Source organism: Styela clava, chromosome 6, assembly GCF_964204865.1.
Source record: "Styela clava chromosome 6, kaStyClav1.hap1.2, whole genome shotgun sequence".
NCBI classification, from domain to species: domain Eukaryota; kingdom Metazoa; phylum Chordata; class Ascidiacea; order Stolidobranchia; family Styelidae; genus Styela; species Styela clava.
In genome coordinates this window covers 243,116-264,146 of record NC_135255.1, presented here as the reverse complement: position 1 = coordinate 264,146, position 21,031 = coordinate 243,116, and the positions used below count along the sequence as shown (strand labels likewise).

Sequence of the window (21,031 nt, the reverse complement as noted above, 5' to 3'; positions counted from 1 at the left end):
GCCGTGGCCCTTCAGAGGGGCACAGAGAAGTTTGAGGGGGCCACGATACTAAGCGCCGCTGAATTGATTTTAAAGCGGTTTCGTTTAACAATAATATACCCCTGTGCTTTCCAAATTCTAATGTTTATAATAATAGGCTGTATATTTAAACACCTTTGACTTTCGGTTTGTTTTATATACCATAAACAGTGGGAAATAAATACATAATAGACCTGAGCATATCGCGGGTACTTAAAGCCTCCGGGAGGGTACTACGAGCCATAGAGAGTCAGGACACTGATATAGCATAATTATATCCATCCCTATCCTGTTCGAATGGGGTATATGAGACATAAACCATAGGATTCAATCTCGGGTATTGGATGAAGTAGAATAAATAAGAGTTGGGATGGCAGACATGCTTGCTGATGAAGACTTCTGCGTTAATTTGTCAATAGTGGTAATTGTCAAATCCAATGAAGTTTATGATTGGTTCCTTCAATCCAGATATTTCGCAAACCACAGGTGCAACAAGCTGATAGTCTATTTCTTAGCAAATCAGTAATGCTTTTTTTAATATTTAGTAGCAAACAGAATAAATGACATTTTACTTTTTCTATTGCATCGCATAGTATTTGAAAAATCATATAGAAAATTAAATACATATATTGTCAAAATGCTGGGAAGTTTACGGTCACTCTCTTCATCAGCCAAAAGTTACTTGAAGGTACCTAATATTGGAGGAGGCGCTGATTCAACCAAAATTTTGTACACAATAATTGTGAAAGTGAGTATATATAATATTTTTTCCAAGTCTAAGTTAAACCACGGGCTTTCTTATGACACGGTGTCAATTTAGATATATACATATATAAATACCAACTGAACTAAGTTGCTTATGTTTCATGCTATCAGACAGGGGAAATGAAGTTTGCTGGGACGGACGCTAACGTTTACTTCAGTTTAACTGGAGCTGGAGGTGACAAGACATCGAGAATCAAACTGGACAATACTTTCCGTGATGATTTTGAACGAGCATCAACGGACAAATTCAAAGTAAAGCTTGAAGATATTGGAATTCCAACATTGGTCACTTTAGGTATTAATAAAGTTCATTTATTCATTGCTACGGGACTTCAGATACAAAACATTAAGGTTGTTATCAAAGAATGAAAATACCTTTTCATAATAATTCATTTTTTTATTAGAAATTGACACTACTGGTTTGTTTGCTGACTGGTTTGCTTCGTCGGTAACAGTACAGAAGTCAGGCGATAAAGCAGTGTATGAATTCCCAGTCTATTCTTGGGTGGACGGCATGGCGGTGGTGCCGATTGGTTCAGGTAATTTTATTTGAATTTTGTTCTGCCTAATTAAAATTTTACGCTTGAAACTTCATTAAACAAAATTTAACTCGAGTTGGCTGGCTTCCGAACAATGATTGTTTTTTAGATTTGAAATATATGTATATTGCTGAAAACTATGTGTTTTAAACAAAACAAGTACTTTTACATAATTAATACATTTTTAGGCTCCAGCAATCTTACGTTTAAAATAACATAAAAGTTACAAAAAAGTAGTTAGTTCAATGCTTAACAATAAACCATTCAATCTCGTTTTCAGGACGCTTGCCTCTCGAAGAAGAAAATTCTGTCCTAATTGATTTTCGTGATAATGAGTTATCTTCCCGTCGACGATTGTATAAATGGAGGGCAAAGGATGACCCATCAGCACGAGGCCTACCAGGTAAAGTTTTTAATAAGAAGTTATGTACAGAGTTATTTCTTGCCCCCCCAACTGCTTTTCTTTCGTTTATTTCTTCTGATCGAAGGTATCCTCAAGAAGGTAAGCTCAAAATGTTATGGTATATATTATTGTATAAAAATGCCGCTATGAATTAAGGATACATCGCAGCACCGAGTCATGATGGCTTACCTCGTAATCTTCAGTTTACTGATGGACTTTACAAAGACTTCGAGGATTCTAAAGGAGTAATATTCATGCATAATGTACAAGAGAAAATTCAAGCACTATCCGGAGGTACCTGCATTTAAACTATAGGCAATTCATTTACGATTCTAGGGTTTGAATAAATATTCAACAATTCAACTTGTAGGCAACTTTTTGACTAGCCGTACTTTCAAATTTTTTACTATCAAAACCAATTATCACATCTGTACAAATTGTTGGTTGATTCAGATTCAGATTAATTGTCTACACTCATACATACACATTGCGGCAAGGGGGTTTTAGTTGGGTGTATCAGTTCACAAAAAAGTTTGTTTTCTTCAGAACTGATTGAAACATGGGAATCGTTGGAAGAAATGTCTATTTTTTTGTCTCATCCAAGACTGCCAAACATGCCCGAGTTCCAGAAAAAGTAAGTATTTTGAATAAGAAACACATGAGATTCAACAAACTAAAGAAATATTGTTTTTATACAAAACTGGTGGGGTCTATAGCATGGCTAAATTATGGTGGCCTCTTGGCGGAAATGGACTCATTTTTCGAATCCTCGTGTATCGGAAGTGGGGTCGAAATGTTAAAAGAGGAAGGGTCAAAATTTAAATAAAAAAAATAAAAACGACAGGAAAGAATGAAGTTTTGGTTGTCAAAGTGTGAATTTTTCCGAACTCGGGAGTTGAAGTCCGAGCCTAAGTTTATTCCAATCACGGTGTCGAATTTTATGCCTACCCAAAGTGAGCAATTCGAACCAAAGTCATTTTTATCAACTGACTCAGGGTCCAAAATCGGATTAAAGTCTTCCTCAACTCCATAACTCCATATCGCCTTTATATTTCTGTTGAAAAAATTATAGCTGGCTGGATGATGCAGAGTTTGGCAGGCAATTGATCAATGGTTGCAATCCAAATGCGGTTTCTAGATGCGATGGCATTCCGAATAAGTTTCCTGTCACTGATAGTATGGTGAAGAAATTTATCCGACCTGGTAGTACTTTGAGAGAAGAGATAGAGGTATAGTAAACATAATAATACCAATTTGACCCATATCGCTATGATGCAAATTGCTTATGACAGTAACCGAGCACTTATGCATAGGTCATACTTATATTTATTTATAATTCATTTTAGTTAAAAATTGTCGCGAGATTCGTTTAAGCCAGTTCATTCGAGATTTGCTGAAATTATGTCTTTGGCAGAGTATAGATAAAATCGTCTCTCAAGATTCCGATTATGTTTTGCAAAACCGATATATAACTGGAATAAAACAAACAAATCCTGAATTGCTGGTATAATATATATAATAGAGGTTGTGTGGGCATTTACTCACAATCGATCACACACCCAAAAATTATGTGGAAGATTAGTCCCATTTCATTGAACTCGCGTTTATGAGTTTTCTTGGCGAAGTTACGAGCGACCATCGCAAATGCCAAAAGCTACTCAGACTATAAAGAATTAGTAAATATACCCATAGAAGCGGGACTTGAAAGACGTTCATAAGGACGCAATCATTATATTATCTTTGATGAGATTGTCATTTTGTTACAGCGAGGGAACATCTATATAGTTGATTGCAAAATAGCAAATAATATAAAACAACATCCCAATGCTTGTGCTCCTATATGTTTGCTGTATCAAAACAGCGATGGCGATTTGTTGCCAATCGCTATCCAGCTTAGACAACAATCGGATGATGAAACTCCGATTTGGACTCCCGATGATTCGGAGTATGATTGGATGTTAGCAAAAATGTATTTTCGGTCTGCTGAAGGAAATATTCAACAAGTAAGCGCATAAGACTGCATAATCTAAAATAATCACGTACGTTTCAGTAACAAACTAAATTTGACTTGAAAGGGACGCGAGTTATATATTTGTATATATAAGAAAAGGTCGAAACTTCTTAATTATTCGTCAAACTTACGCTAATGCCTTTGTATATTGTGCAGCATGATTATAATTTTCAATAAAAAGTTATTTCTCGTCGAACATTTGTAAATTTACATATTATATTGGCGGTAATACTTGTCAGACTGATTATATTAAATGACTTTTGTATGTTATTAATTTGCATTGTATGGGCAAATGAAATGGAATGCCCAACTAGTCTATTTTATTCCAAGCTCATCATATGAGGCAGTGAATTTGACGAAATTTCCTCAGGGGTCCCAAAATTCTCTCGAATACACCATTTGCTACTAAATAGCAATGTAGCGTAGAAATATTTCATCCGATCGCTGCTTATTTTACAGATTGTCAATAGACTGATGTATACTCATTTAGTTCTTGAACCATTCGCCGTGGCAATGTTTCGATGTTTATCTTCAAGGCATCCAGTCTTTAAAATTCTTCATCCCCATCTTCGTTTTGTTTGTGCTGCAAACACGATCGCGAGGACATCTCTGTTTGCTCCGGATGGAATTTTTGATAGACTTTTAAGTTACGGTGAGAGCTTATGATATGTTTTCGGATATAAAGAAAAATGTATGTAGAATAACGAAGCCTATTCATTGTGCAGCGGTATAATACGATTTCTATTAGTTTGGATTTTAAAGAAGCGAAAAAAAATTGTTGCAATAATGTTTAATACATATAATCATTAATCAATAAAATACAATATATTATCATTGTACAAATTTTCCGAAGGTGCCGGCGGTCATATGGACTTACTGCGAGAAGCTTATAAAAGCTTTGATTTCTCATCTTTAAACGTGAAAATTCGATTGAAAGAGCAAGGCGCTGACTCGTTGAATAAATTTCATTACATGGAAGACGCGACTCAACTTTACAATGCAATACAAAAGTATATGGAAAAGATGGTCTACTTCTACTACAAAAATGACACCGTAAGTCAACAATTTAGAAGCACATCAATAACTACCAATGTGTATGTAACTTGGTTTCGCTATTGATTAATGCATTTAATTATTCATCCGTGTTCTTTGAATGATCAAAATTGTTATTATTTTCAGACTGTCGTAAAAGATACCGAAGTGCAATCATTCATAAAAGAAGTTTATACAGAAGGGTTCGCTTGGGAAGATGGTATTTCGAGAGGTAAAAACTAGTGATCAACATTTTACCGACGGGATATATCAATGAAAATTGCGCAAACAGTTTTCCATTTTATTCAGGTTGCCCGAGAAGTTTTTCTAACAAAAAAGAACTCGTTGAAGTACTGACAATGATAATCTTCACTTCATCTTGTCAACAAGCTGCTGTCAATTCAGGACAAATGGATACATTCATGCACGTACCTAACTCTCCACTGGTTATGTCAAAACCCCCACCAACAACTAAACGAGTAGTGAGTATTTTGAATATAATAATGAAAATGTTTGATATAATCTATTGATAATGTAAAAAAATATTATTTATCTAGTTCATTATTTGAGGACAAGAAGCAATTTGCAAAATTAATTTGATTCAATAAATATATATGGGCCTATCTATAGATTTTATAAAACATGCACTGAAATAATTATATCTATCACGATAACTTACTTTAATAGAGTGCAAATCTATCTACATTTACCCCTGATTTATATCAGCAAAGTGATTTTTTTTAAAGAGAGCGGTCATTGTGTATATATTTGCAATATGACCACTCAATTTTTCAGGCAACCGTGGAAACGGTTACAGCAAGCTTGCCTAACAAACGTCAGAGTTGTTTACAGTTTGACCTGGTGCATGCATTTGCAAAATCTTACGAAGATGAGGTGAGTGAGACATTATTTGGTTTTGGATAAAAGTGTCTGAATATAGTACAAACACTACGATCTTGAATTTTGATTTGCGTGCAGAAATTATATATATTCTCTTGTAGAGTTGAATAAGTAACGAGAAAAACATTCCTAACTAAACTGTATTCGTCAGGTTCAACTTGGGAATTTTCCGGACCGGTTATTTTGCGATGCTGAGGCACAGGATATTATTGAATCATTCCGGAATGACCTCAAAATTATCTCAAAGGAAATAAAAGAACGAAATTCAAAACTCAAGATTCCCTACGAATATTTGCTACCCGAAAAAATTCCGGAAGGAGTGACTGTTTAGAACTTTTAGTATTCCAGTTGGCTGAATGTTGTAACAAAAGTCCCTTCTGTAATATAGATCAAGATTACTTAAATTATTTTTCAATGTCGTACTGCCAATTGTAGCAGAATCTTTACTGTAAACTTGAAGCCTGACCCTCAATAAAATCGACCCCAAACACGCAAATGACTATGTTAAGTATATGGACAGAAGAATCTTATATCGAAATTTACAGGGAGTATTGAGGCTTGTAAGTCTTTGTCATCCGTGACTATCAAGTTGCTCTAAAATCAGGGAAGTACTGCAGAAGATAAAACACGTTTTGCGCTCAAGCCCATTAGATCATTTTTCGATCAAAATCTTGCCCATGATGGTAGTTTAGCATTCATTTAATTTCCGAATTGATCGTAGCTAGTGTTTACTCGTCAACCAATTTATGTTAGAGTTGTTTTAGGTCTTATATTCCTGGCAAATATCTGATATTCAAACCTTAATATCAGTCAGATAAGAAAATGGTCAGATGATGGTACTGTCAGATAAAGAGGAAGCAAGCGTTTTTGGAACCTAATTAAAAATGAAAAAAACCAACTGAGACCGGAAACGAATTAAATATGAAACCCACCCAAGTAGGCAGGTCCGCGCCTTCACCTACAAGAGCGTCGACTGATTTCATGGTCAATAGTCTCTTTATGATACAATCAAGTACGAATATGATAACACATGCAAACATACAATTGTTCCTATCCAATCATTGACAGTTTCCTAAATACCAAACTAATTTTCAACAGAATACAAAGATTTGAGAGTTACATACACTTGTCGTAACTGCATTATTGTCTGCGACCGAAACAAATGATTCTCAAAGTCTTCACAAACGCAAATGTTTCAGAGTAGTTTTGTTAAAAATTCATTTATCTTTATCATATGACATAAAAACTGAAAATATATACCGTTCAACCACATTTTACGCCGCCTGTATATATGCCAGACTAGACGGGTGTCGGTAAGCGAAAACCAGCATTGGTTTTTGTTCCATTGCCGTTTTAGCTCTAATATGTCATCTTAGCAAATGGGGCACGGACACTCCTATCTCGCCAATGCCCACATCTCAACTGAACTTGATCAACTTTCAAGGACCTCCCGTAAACGGCAAACGAAACTAGTCAAATGTGGTCTTAAACGCATTTGCAACAAACGACTGAGGAACACGATTATTTGGTATTAACTGTACAGTAATTATATAACATTTTATTTACTTTCAAATGTTTTGGAGCTCCTATGAGGGTGATAGAAATAAAGAACATTCAAACTTCATTAGAAGAATGTTCTTCAAAATAAAGTATGGTTGGCAACCCATAGCTACCGTTCTCACTGCATCATCATAAATTGAAACGTGTATTTTATGTCACGTGCAGCCCACAAGAATTAAAGATATAATAGCAGTACTTTACTGAAATCCTCTTAAGCTAATTACTAATTTGATCTGAAATGAGCTTTTTGCACATGTAATTCTATCCCAAAATATGCCCAAATGTTCTACAAATCCACACATGTATTTATATAATATTGTTTTCAACCAACTCCAACGGCAAATGTAAAAATAGAATATCGGTCAGAGACCGAAGACTTATCGATCGAAAGTTAGGGGATCCCAAAACAGCGCTCTTACTCCATAGTGTCACCTTGTGTCCCATAACTAATTAATTAATAACTCGCTAATTATACGACATAATTCGCCCAAAATCAATAGGCTTCTGGTCCGAGATAAGATGAACGCACATGCAAACTCGCTTTCTTGAGATATCGCGTGCATCTAACAGACATACAGACAAATACCTATCAACATACTTAGGCTACCGATTAAAATCAATAAGTCACAAACTCAAAACGCCTTTTGGTCAGAGAAGTCGGTTGCAGTAATCGAAAAAAGGGGAGGACTGTGCTTCTGTGCTGTGCTGGTTCTTTTTTATTAGAGGTGTTTGCAGATTTTTGGGACAGAATGGTTATTTTCAAAATGTAGACCAATTTGCATGCGCGAATTTGCGAGAACCGGTATCCTCAAAATTAGCATCACAGACTTTGCACTGGTATATGTTACCGTAGTAGCTGATTACAGGATGGATTTTTTAGAAATCAAGAAAGGGGAAACATCCATTCATCTATTCTGCTCAATGCTTAAGTTCAAACCACATCGATCTTCAGTCAAACATCAGAACACCAGGAATAGTGTTTAGCTTAATCTGGTACGTGCGAGTAATTTCAGTAATTTGGCTAATTTTATATGGGATATATATTCTGCCAATTCAACTGGATTGTTTGCTTCTTGTTATGATGTAGAGCAGGGGTGGCCAACATGCGGCTCGCGAGGCGCATGCGGATCTTGCTCCGGTTCCATTTGACTTTTTCTGCCTTGGTAATTTTGAGGAAACTGCGTTGGAGATGATCGATTTTATGAGGGAGACCAACTGAAATGCGCTTCAGGGGGAGGGTCCATTAAGTTGGAAAAGCATGCCAATAGAAAAATACCCTAATGTCTTACGAGTTGTGTTTGGAATATTGTCAACGTTTGGGTCAACAAACGTCTGCGAATCTGGGTTCTCAAATAGGTGTAAAATTATTTGCAAAGTAAAGTATATATATATATATATATATATACAGAAGGAGAAATTTTCTAGGGCCAAAGTTCGGCGGAACGTTTATAAATACGGTAGTGTCGGAGTGTGGAATTGCCCATTCCATCATTCATATCTTTTTATGCATATACCTGCAATAATATAAGGTATCGGAACATTGGCTGGTTCCGACCAGAGTCAAGACTGGATTCCAGAGAGTGCTTGCGCTCCGTGATAATGCACGCGAGCACAGTCAATTTTGCACTCCAAAAATTTACAATTGCTTACCAATAAAAACCGACTAAAAATGTATTTTAAATCAATAACATAATAATAAAAAGATACCGACAAATTGTAGCTCTACAAACCCGACTATACACTAGCTTGCACGACTCCTTGCCGCCGCTGGTCGATTACTGCTTCCCCCACCATCAAGACCATACATCTGAAACATGTAATTGACTAATTAAAGCCATACCCGACATGAACTTTTAATCGGAGGAGAGGCCGTGGTTTGCTATATGATTAGGTCGTCTTTTTCAAAACAAAAATCATTTGTGCCATCGCTCGAGTACCCAGAAGCGAGTGACATGCAGCACTGGGATTTATTGAGCAAATTTTGCTATTAAATACGCGTTTATTTGAACAAAGGGACGGCTCATGGTATTTCGATTTGCGCCTTCAGACGTATTTATTGTTTTCTTCAAATAACATAATATTATATAATTCGAATCTTTGTTATCATTATCTGTTAGACTATTTTAAGGGTTTTAAATAAAATTTTCATGTTTCCTGATGAATGAAGCGATCTTTCTGCGAGCGTACGCGGAGTTATTTCGTTTCCGTTGATTAATAGAAAATATTCTGCCGTGGATACCACTCATTGTCTTGATCCTGCTGAAATACAACATATCAATTCAGATACTTTAAGATTTTTGTTCCTATAGTGGACGTTTACTCGAGCGCCGTCTTCCTTGTTCAAGTTTGTAAGAGTGACCAATAAGCTGAGGGGACGCAGCAATGGAAAATTGTTTGATCGGTCAGACCAACGACTAACATACCAGACATATTCTTAATCATGTTTGTGAATATTGTCTCGTTTACTAGCAATTTGCCAAATTTTAATTGCGTTTTCGAAATTCAGATATGATTCAACAGAGTGAAAATTCATTTTCCTCTCCGCTTTTTAAACTTATTTGGAGTAGTTAAAAATCACTCTGGAAAAAGCTGCGATAGATTGGGCCAAAATTAGCTATCAGCTGTGGCGACGGCAAACTTTGAATCAAAAAGACGGTTATGTACATGTAAATCAGTGTTTAACCAACAATTTGCAAAATCACTCTCAAAACAGATACCGTGTTTCCCCGAAAAAGGGACTGGGTCTTATTTGAAATTTCTTCCGAAAAATAACACTAGAGCTTGTTTTGGGGGATGTCTTATATTTTCATTTATCAAAAACAAAATTACAAAGTAAAGAATTACGAGATTTTCAAATATACAAAATATGAAAACCAATATCTATTTACTTATAAATAACACGTTTTTAGTCAAAATAACTGTAAAACATAGATTATCAATCATTTGAAACGTGTAAGAGGGATTTCTTGCTAGCGACTAGGTAAAAAAAAAATTCGCGTTATTGACTATGTCTTATTTTAAGGGGAGGGCTTATATTAAAATTATTTTTAAAATTCAGGCTAGGTCTTTCAGAGTAAATCTTTTTTTTTCTGGGAAACACGGTATTAAATCATAGTTTACTGAATATATTTCGCTCACGACCGGTTCGCTACGCATGAGTGATGCGTTCTACGTCATCAGTTTGCTATAGTATGAAGCTTACGGAAGAGGATTCAGTTTGAATTTATTTGCGCATTTGGAATGGTTTTGTTAGTTGAAATAACTGAAAAGATATACTGAGGCATTAGGATAAAGTAAGGGGTCGTGGCATCTGCCAGTCATCTTTTTGCCGGCACCATAAGTTATCAAAGTAGAGTCGGGGCGGAGTAATTCTGCTGTTCTGTGATTGCAATTATTGGATAGTAATTAAAGGTTTATACCAGGATTACAGCACAAAAGTAAAAATTCAGATACTCCCAGGTAAGGATGGACGATATAGAATACCGAATCCGGGGTATTCGAATCCATAGGACTCGCAATCGTTTTCCGCCTCTTCGGCGCTTGCGTCAATTTTTGTATTTCGGATTTATAATTTATCAATCAAGGACGAGCGTCATTCGTGTGATTATACTAGTGTTTTCTCTCAAACGTTTGCGGCAGACATCAAACACCGTAATCCCAGCTTGAATATTCAGAACGCGAAGGCGGCGTTATTGCACAATTTTATTTATTATTATTTGCGCCGACTGCCATCTTACAGGCGATTTTCCGATTGCAACAATCCTAATTTTTTGGAATAGTGAAACATTCTTTGTTTTAATTTAAATGACTTTTCGAGTTCTCCCGGAAAATGATGAGTTAGATGATAAAACATTATTTGCGATTAATTTAGATCAAATCTTACTTTTTAGGACACCCAGCTTCCGAAAATACGAAGTTATAACGCAAAACAATGCGTTTTGTTACATTTATTTTTCGCTCCCAATAAAATACATATACTGTATCTTGGATTTCGAGTCGCTGATGAAATCGTTCTTTCGCCCAAGCGCGACACACGGTCTATAGTTTTTTATTTCATCTTCTGCCCCCTTTTTGTGTATCAGTGTTATATAATCAATTTTTAAATCACCAGGTATATGCTCTTTTTCGTACATTTCCTTTATTACCATTGAAAACTCTTTTTTTATTATGTCCCAGCATTATTTGTAAAATTCTATCCCCAGACCATCTGGTCCTGGAGTTTTTCCTTTTTTAACGGTTTTGATATTCGAAATATTTCTTCTCTTTCTATATTTTGCTGTAATATTTTATTTACTTCTTGTTGCATTTTTCTCCCTGTTGTTGTTGCCCTATTTAAGAATATATTTTGTAATGTCTCATTACAATCCACTTTACTATATAGTTCTTTTTACAAGTCTGTAACAATATTCATTTTGTCTTCCAATTTATTTTGTATTGTGTCGTTTTTGTCTTTCAATTTTCTAATTGTTGTTTTTATATGTCTGGTTTTCAATTGTTTGAAAATAGATTTAGTACATTTTTCGTAGTTATCATATTTTTCTGCTGTATTCTGAATTAAAAGTTTTTAATCTTTCTCTCTTGTTTTTTTGATCATTTTACTTTTCTTTTTATTTAGCAAGGTCAAAACTCTTTCTCTATTATCCAATTTCTCCTTAAGTTCCTGTAGTTTTTCTATATCTCTTCTATGTTCCTCTTTTTCTGCTCTGGACATCTTGACATAGAATTCAATTATGAGGTCTTTTATTTTATGTTATGTGGTGATTTATGTATTGAAATCTAGCAACGCCTAAAACAGCCACGACATTTGACCCTGCTGACGTATACTGTTCGTCCTTTAGTAGCATGTTGTTTTGATTCTGAAAGTCATTCTTTGGTTTGTGCTGCTTTAAGACTCTTAGTCGACGTTTGAGCTAATAAAAGCCTAGTATACAAGTTTGTTTCTTTCTGTATTAGGTTCGCCTCAATTTTATTAGCTCATAACTTAAACTTGAAACGATTAACTGGTTTTCCAAAAGCAATGGCAACTTCCGACGAAAAACTTATTCGGGTGCCAGTGCTTGATGTCTTGCCGAATGAAGTTGGAGCTCTAAAAGTATTTTCCCATTGGGACAGAATGCTTACAAATTACTTAACAGCTGTGGAATCCAACAGATCCACGGGAGGTGTTTCAAGGCAAATCAACAAATGTGCTATCATGGGTGGATATTTATCACCTGACGTGTTTTCCTTTGTGGAAGATGTGTATGTGTATGATGAAGCTATGGTGATTTTGCGCAAACATTATCAAAGAAAGAAGAATATCATATATGCAAGGCACACGCTGGCCACACGGATTCAGTTGAGCAGTGAAACTATCTCCGAATTTTCCCAGGCGCTCAGGTCGCTTGCGAAAGATTGTAATTTCAAAGCAGTCAGCGCCGAGCAACACAGAGAGGAGGCGCTAAGAGATGCGCTTATAACAGGGCTATGTTCCGCTAATATTCGACAAAGATTGCTAGAATATGACGAATTATCACTGGAAAAAGCCATTCAAATTGCTGATATTTTGGAATGAGCCGAGAAATTTTCACATTCGTACCAGCAATCATTGCCTCATCAAGCAGCCGTTACTTCAATGGATGATAAACTTTCGGTAAACAAAGAAGACTAATCTTCTGAGTTTGGCTCTAATAGTGACCAACACGTAGCTGCTGCTAGAAGTACTTACGGAACAAAAGTTAACCGTAGAAGGTGTTATTTTTGCGGACGAATTCATGCTTTAAATCGACTGAAGTGCCCTGCTAGAAACGCAGAGTGTTTTAATTGTGGTCTTCGAGGACATTTTGCAACAGTTTGTCGTAAAGCGAAGAAATCGGTTGCTACCGTAAACGATTTGCACCTGACATCAATTATAGCTGGTATTCATACTTCGTTGTCACGATCGACGATTACTGCTAAAATTGCGGAAAACCCTCTGATGGCTCTGCTAGACTCCGGTGCTTTACAGAGTTACATAAAGGCATCCGTGGCAAGAAGTCTTGGCCTCGCCCTCTACGATCCAAAAACTGTAATTGCACTTGCTTCGAACGAATCAGTTGCACAAACCATTGGGTTTGTGGACGCACCGCTAAAGATTGGAACGAGAGTTTATGATGCAATGAAGTTTGGTGTTGTGAAAAATCTGTGTACGGACATCATACTGGGCCAAGATTTTTTGAGCAAACATCGAAAGGTTGTCTTCAAATTCAACGGAGACCTCGACTCCTTGTACGTTGGTAAAGAGGTCTGCAATTTGGCTAGCGCAAAAGTAAGTGAACCTTTACGTATTTTTCGATTTGTTGACGATAACTGTGAGCCAATTGCTGTCAGGTCCCGAAACTACAGTTCCGATGATCTAAAGTTCATCAAAGATGAGATTACTCGTTTGTTGCGGGAGGGCATTATAGAACGGTCAGAGTCGCCGTGGCGCGCTCAAGTATTGGTCACAAAAAACCAAAGACATAAAAAACGTCTTGTTATTGACTATTCACAAACAATAAATAGATACACTGCTCTTGACGCGTATCCCTTACCTCGCATAAACAATATAATTAACGAGGTTGCTAAAGGAAAGATTTACAGTACCATTGATTTACGTTCGGCTTATCACCAAATTCCTATTTCTGACGTTGACAGACCTTACACTGGGTTCGAAGCTGCTGGCTCTTTATATCAATTTTGCAGGGTCCCTTTTGGAGTGACTAATGGAGTGGCTGTATTTCAGAGATACATGGACTCTTTCATCGAGCGTGAAAATCTTGAAGGCACCCTTGCTTACTTAGATAACGTCACAATTTTTGGGGATGATCAACCACAACATGATAAACGATTGAAAGCTTTTATGCTGCGGAGCGGCAAGGTTTGACATTAAATAAAAATAAGTCTGTATTTTCAGTGACTGAACTGAAAGTCCTTGGGCATTTGGTATCACATGGCAAAATTCGGCCAGATCCCGATCATTTACAACCTCTTATTAATCTTAAACCACCTAGAAATGGAAGTAATTTTAAACGTTGCTTGGGATTATTTGCCTACTATTCGAAATGGATATCTGAATTTTCTGAAAAATTAAAGCCACTTTCAATTAATACATCATCTCCCCTCAAAGGCAAAGCTTTATCTTCTTTTAATCAACTGAAAGCTGATTTGTTAAAAGCGTGCTTGGGGTGCATATATGAAGATGAACTGTTTGTTATTGAGTGTGATGCATCCAAATTTGCGATTGCAGCCATATCGAGTCATAAAGGAAGGCCGGTTGCCTTAACTCTCAAACACTCGGTAAGTCGGAATTAAGGCATCCGGCCGTAGAAAAAGAAGCGGCGGCGATTGTTGAAGCTGTAAGAAAATGGGGATATCTTTTGCATGGGAAAAAGTTTAAACTGATAACTGATCGAAAGGCTTTGGCATACATTTTTCGGAAAAATCATAAAAGTAAAATTAAGAATACAAAGTTACAATTGTGGAAACTAGAACTTTCTATATTTGACTATGAAATTGTTCATCGCCCAGGTGTAGAAAATGTGGCACCAGACGCATTGTCGTCAAGAATTTGTGCTAGCAACGCTTGTTGTACAATGAGTCTAAGAGAAGTTCATACTCAATTGGGCCATCCTGGTGTTCGTCGATTACTTCATTTCATTCGCTCTAAATCTTTTCCCTTTTCTGTTGACGATGTGAAGAGAGAATGCGCTAATTGTCGACAATGTGCCCAAATAAAACCCAACTTTTATCGATTCGATGGGAGCCATCACTTGGTCAAAGCTACTCGGCCGTGGGAGAGAATTAGTATTGATTTTAAAGGTCCCGTCGCGGGAAAAAGGCGATATTTGCTCGTGGTATTAGACGAGTATAGTAGATTCCCTTTTGTATACCCATGTGCAGACATGACTGCAATCACTGTCACTAAATGTCTCGCATCATTATTTTCATTGGTTGGTCTACCGGAGTATGTTCACAGCGACAGAGGAACTTCATTTTTGGCTAATGAACTGAGAGAGTTTCTTGCAAGAAAGGGTATAGCGACTAGCAATACAACTCCTTATCACCCGAAAAGGAATTCCCAGTGCGAAAGGGCAAACCAGACCATATGGAAAACTATCAAACTAATGCTGTTATCAAGAAATCTGCCCGAGAGTGCTTGGGAGGAAGTTCTGCCAGACGCTCTACATGCGACAAGATCACTTCTTTGCACCTCCACTGGTACTACGTCACATAATCGCATGTTCAAGTTTGAAAGACGATCTATGATTGGAAACTCCGTACCAGACTGGCTATTGAATGGCGGTGAAGTACTCCTTCGCAAGTTTGTACGAGCGAAAAGCGACCCGATTTGTGAAGAAGTTTAGCTTCTGGAAGCTAACACCAAATACTCGTTAATTCGTTATCCCGATGGTCGAGAATCTACGGTTTCAACGAGTGATCTGGCGCGATTCCCTGAAACTGTACAATCTGACTACAAGCAATTGGAATTTGAAAAGACTAAATCCATATCGGAATCAACTCCTAAGGGTGTGCCATTCAGTTTTGAGAATCTCGATTCGAAGAACGATGACACAATCCCTTCTGATGACCTAATTGAAGTAGCAGATAAAACTTCTACTCCAATTAAGAAGGAAGAGATGCCTATTCGTCGGTCGAGCCGTTTTAAAAGGGCGCCTGATCGTTATGGAGACTGGGCCTCGTATTTGGGCGACTTTTGAATCCATTTATTTCATGTTAACGTTTCCATACTTGAGTTATTATCATACTTTTATTGTCTTACTTTTATCAGCTGGGGAGAATGTGGTGATTTATGTATTGAAATCTAGCAACGCCTAAAACAGCCACGACATTTGACCCTGCTGACGTATACTGACGTCCTTTAGTAGCATGGTGTTTTGATTTTGAAAGTCATTCTTTGGGTTTGTGCTGCCTTAAGACTCTTAGTCGACGTTTGAGCTAATAAAAGCCTAGTATACAAGTTTGTTTCTTTCTGTATTAGGTTCGCCTCATGTTATATCTCTATCCACCGTGACACCTTGGATTCAAACAGCCATTGTAAAGTTTTCCAGTTATTCCGTTTATGTTTCAGTTCTATCATAAAATCATTATTTTTGTAAACTTTGAAATTGTTTTTCAATATCCTCTACCTCTTTCTTACATTGTTGTATCTACTTCAACTTCGACTATGTATTTATCGTGATCAGAAAAATTGTGGGACTGCATTTATAATCTCTAATTTTACATCAATTTTTAGTACAGTAAAATCTGTCCAATCTTGCTTGAACCATATTGTTACAAAAGGGATTCGCATTTGCAAACCATTCAAAGGAATCAGCTGAAACACTTCTATCATTTGATCAAGAGACTCGGAAACATATTCCCTACGTGGTCTCTTATTCACATTCCCAAACCGGTCCCTGTCAACAGTATGTACTCAAATTGTGTTTCCCCCCAAAAATACATTAAATGGTGAATACACAAAACGATATAATTTATCATAGAATACTTCTTGTGTTCTCACTACAGTTCTAGTGTAAATATATACTACTAGATGTCCAATTCCGCTCGCCGTACAATAAACAAACAAAGGCGATGTTGCACCTCCAAGTGTCGGGCGTCACGGCCGGATTGGTTCTGACCAAAGTGACTATAAACCATTGAGGTGCTATAAACCAAGTGGAGACAACGAGTGCAATGATGCATATCGGACGTCATTTTGTGTCCAGCAAATCGGGGGAAAGTGGCAGCGTCGGTTAGTTTTAGCTTCGTCAGAAGGTCTCGTTCGTCAATTTGTTTGAAGATTTTTTATTGTTTTGCATTTTATTCGGGTAATTTCATTATTTTTCGTTTGCTATTTGCCTCGTGGAATCATACTGTTATCGTGCGGTTTCGTGAAAATTGCGTTGGTTATCTTATCATCCCGCGTGAGTTTTGAAACCTCATATCTCACGAACCTTATATTATATGCAGATAAGTTTTATTTTGTTTGGGAGGCAATCTAGGAGAGTATTTGTAATTATGAGATGAAGATAAAATGTCGCGATTATCATACAAAAATTGAAAATCGGAAATATTTTTGAAAAGCTTTTGAATTAAATACCAAAAACTTCGATTTGTTCTTATTTTAACCTAATATGACATCGACATATTTGCAGAAGTTAAAGATAGCTTTCGACATTAGATATAATTTATCGTGCACCAGTAAAATTGTATAAGGTATTTCATTCAATGTTCTCCAATTCTTGACATGTCCACTGCGCCAACTTGAGTTAAACAACAACGTTCCCTAATTACTTCGTTACGCAATTACGTCGCAACGTTCCGTATGAAAAACACATATCGCTTTCCTCCGCAAGTGTGAAACGTCATTAACCTAGTGCATACGTTTAAATCAGGTACTATTTGAACTGGTATTATGATACCTGTTCACACCATGCCGAAAGTTTAAAGCCTGCGTTTTACATTAATCATTCCAGTAGCTGATGGAATGAATTTTCTCGGGAAAATGTTTCTTAATTTAACGAGCTGTTGCAACAGTTGCTCCAAAAATTATAGAATGTAAACGATCTCATGGCTAGCACATTGTGTGGCCTAATGAATTTCATCGAAGCATGTATATTATAAGGTACAAAATTTAAAAACCAATCGCCGCGACTGGTGTTGCAGCTCTTATCAACTTATTATTGGCACGATATTTTGATTCTTTTGCGTCGGAAAATATAAAATGTTTACTAGGTGATCTAGCTACGCCATCTTGTCATCTACGTTCTCGTTGATAAAACTTAATTGTAATTTTATCGACATCCAACTGTGAAAAATTAGCCTTGATGTTTCCGGGGGAACCCTATAAAGAAACGGGGTTCAATTGTTTGTTTGTTTCTATGGAAAGTGTCAATCCCGATGAATGCCTACAACCGCTACTAACTCTTTTTAGGTCTTACACACCTCATAAATATTTGAAAATTGATAGTTTTACCCAATATTTATGCCCCCCATCCAAAAAAGCAATCGTATTTTTGCGCAAAGTATAAACTATATTTTGCGCAAATATTAATTAATACCTTTCATAATATATGTCCGCCAGTTACTTTTCTGACAGATAAAGTTGCTTGAAATATAATTTCCCATCTTGCCACAATATCGCTTTTAAAATTTTGAAACGTTTTCTCAATTTAAGGTTAAATATTCACGCAAAAGAGGAGACAAATAAAATTATTGAAAAACAGTGTGCTATATAGTAGACCTGCGGCAAGAGCTCAAGTCAAATAAATAATATATTATTTTATACACTCCAGATTATTAGATGTTCTTGTAAACTTGATATACGCCGTTATCCTCCATTCCATGCATGTAGTATATTTTTTTAATTTTATTTTGACAATGTACACCTTGTTGAAAATTTGCGATACGCATATTTTAATATCATGACATGTACCGCAAAAAATAGTGCAAGTTTCTGTAGTATAATTTGTATTGTAGTTCAGTCAGTTTGTTAAAATAGGTTCTGTGCAAGTAGCGATACTTACATCAGGAATTTTATAATAATTTTATAATAAAATGTGTATCTTTTTGTTTAATATTTTGGTCTTATTGGGTGTTGATTTATCGAGTGAGGTTGGATGACTTTAACCTTAACTTCGTATATGCTGACCATACCGCCGAGCCGAGTTATCCGAGAAACATCTGCGGATAATTAATTTTTCAGAAGAATGTTCATTCTTTTTGCCGCTGCGAAAGTTTGGTCCGAATTATTGAGCATTGTTTTTTTAATCAGCTGTTTAACGATCGCAGGTTTAAATCACTTATTAGGATCATACAGCGATAGAACTCTGGACACAACATGGCAGGTGTAACGTCACACGAGCGCTTATAACGTTACCAATGCGATTCCTCACTTGGTTTATAGTCACTTTGGTTCTGACAAGGTGCTTAACGACGACGAAGCTCCTGCATAACAGCTCGCAAACTCGCCCTGTTCATTGATAACTGATCGAAATATTTGCTGAATGACGTAGAGAATTTGATAAAAATGAACAAATAATTGTGAAAATGAAGACACAGTCTGTCCTGAAAATGACCAGGATGATGTGACAACTTCCTTGTCGAAAGAAAGCAAGGCATCAAAAATGCGATGCATTGCTTAAAATGTCAGTCAGATGTTGGTAAAGTGGTGACGAAAATGAATAGGGGAAGGTGGGGCACGTGGGGACATGGGGCACAGTGGAAAATCAACTCTCACACCGATACTATATCCGGAATCCGGTCCGCAGTTCGATGTTTCAATCCGCCCTTCGCTGAGTTACAACGTCCCCGCAAACGGACAACGGACGGGTAGAGCGACGCAAGCTTTGAGGTGAAATTGGTTTTGGGGGGTTGAAACTAAAATTTCACTATTCCAGTTTTTCCTTTTTTCTACTTTAGGATTTCTAACGTGACAAGCCATGGCATGATATTTTTTAGCTTTAGCCTACTGTAGAATATTCATGACGTTGGCGAGTGGACGTGCCTTCCGAATTGGTCTGAAAGTATTTGTTTATTATGGGGAACAATGGACCGGGATTCAGTGGGACATGCCCTACTTGGCACGATTCGACAGTGTTTGATACAATAAGTTCTTAGAGACCTACAGATGGGTCGTATGTTGTGTAATATTATGGTATCTCTCATACTTCTCGACCTATGGCCCAATATGTAATATATATGAGAATCAAAAATATTTCCAGATTTAGATTTGAGAAAGAAAATAATTTAAATTGTTTGCTAAATATTTTGATAAAATATCTGAAATATTTCGGTTGAACATTGATTTCAAAAATCCTAAATCTTCAAATTTGAAAGTCTTCCTGTTCTTTAGACGATTATGATGATTGATTGCTTGCTTATTTTTAAAGGAATACATCGTTGCATTTTGACAGAATGACCAATTGTGCCTAATGGTCTGTCCGAATGGGCCCCACAAGTGGGGTACAGTGGGACACTTAACAAGGCTTTTCGGTGGTAAGATGTGCGTCGCAAGGGAATTTAGGAATTTCTGATTACTACATTTCAAACTACATTTACCCTCCTCTGCATTAGTCCCGCACAGTTACGTGAATGTGCAGAATAAACGGTTTAAAATATGCAAATGAAAAAAGTTTCCCAACCTTCCCCACTTTGCACTTAATATAAAATAACGCCCTCTTGGTCTCACTCCATCTCAAGTATTGTAGCTTTTACAGAAGTTTTTTTCCACTTGACCTATAATCAGGGCTGCCATGACGTCCTTATTTTTAGAATTTGACCTTATTTTGAAGGTTATTGTTTTAGGAAATATATTTGTCCTTATTTCTAAGAAACATCGTTATTTTGACGTGTGTCCTTTATACCAGTAATATACCAGTAAATTAAACTTTGAATTTAGATCTGGAACTTCATAAGAGATAAAATGAGTAAACGTAAAAACATTTGCAAGCAGCTATAATTTATTTCCATCATCACATCATTGAACATCCGACACTTGATATAAAAGAAAAATATTTTCAAATCATTCATGGGAATACCTATTAAACAATGTAACTGAATGTCAAGATGTAACAACACTGCTTAAAAAAGTATTCAAAAAATTCGAGCAAATGTATACGCAAAGTACTGCAGCAAAAATAATAACAACAAGACGGACAATAGGACTCATGGAATACGAAAACAATTGAAGAAACACAGCAGCTAGAACGAAGATTAAGATATATGTGATTACAGTCAAGTTTCCGTACTCCTGAAGTATGCGTACCAAGAAATGAGGACACCGGAACGTAGTATGTGTACCAC

At 36.6% G+C, this 21,031-nt stretch overlaps 1 protein-coding gene and 1 pseudogene across 1 annotated transcript; both read left to right on the top strand.

Annotated features, from left to right (window-relative positions):
- The first annotated feature begins 593 nt into the window (after nt 1-593).
- Nucleotides 594-6,178, top strand: LOC120330915 (allene oxide synthase-lipoxygenase protein-like). Its single transcript, XM_039397906.2, has 14 exons — nt 594-766; nt 895-1,078; nt 1,188-1,322; nt 1,603-1,725; nt 1,882-2,019; nt 2,272-2,359; nt 2,798-2,954; nt 3,492-3,728; nt 4,196-4,388; nt 4,590-4,789; nt 4,916-5,000; nt 5,078-5,250; nt 5,564-5,662; nt 5,820-6,178. The coding sequence occupies exons 1-14, from the start codon at nt 656-658 to the stop codon at nt 5,997-5,999; spliced, it is 2,103 nt and encodes a 700-aa protein (XP_039253840.2). The 5' UTR covers nt 594-655; the 3' UTR covers nt 6,000-6,178.
- Nucleotides 6,179-14,836: 8,658 nt separating this feature from the next.
- Nucleotides 14,837-16,492, top strand: LOC144424641 (uncharacterized; annotated as a pseudogene).
- The last annotated feature ends 4,539 nt before the right edge of the window (nt 16,493-21,031 follow it).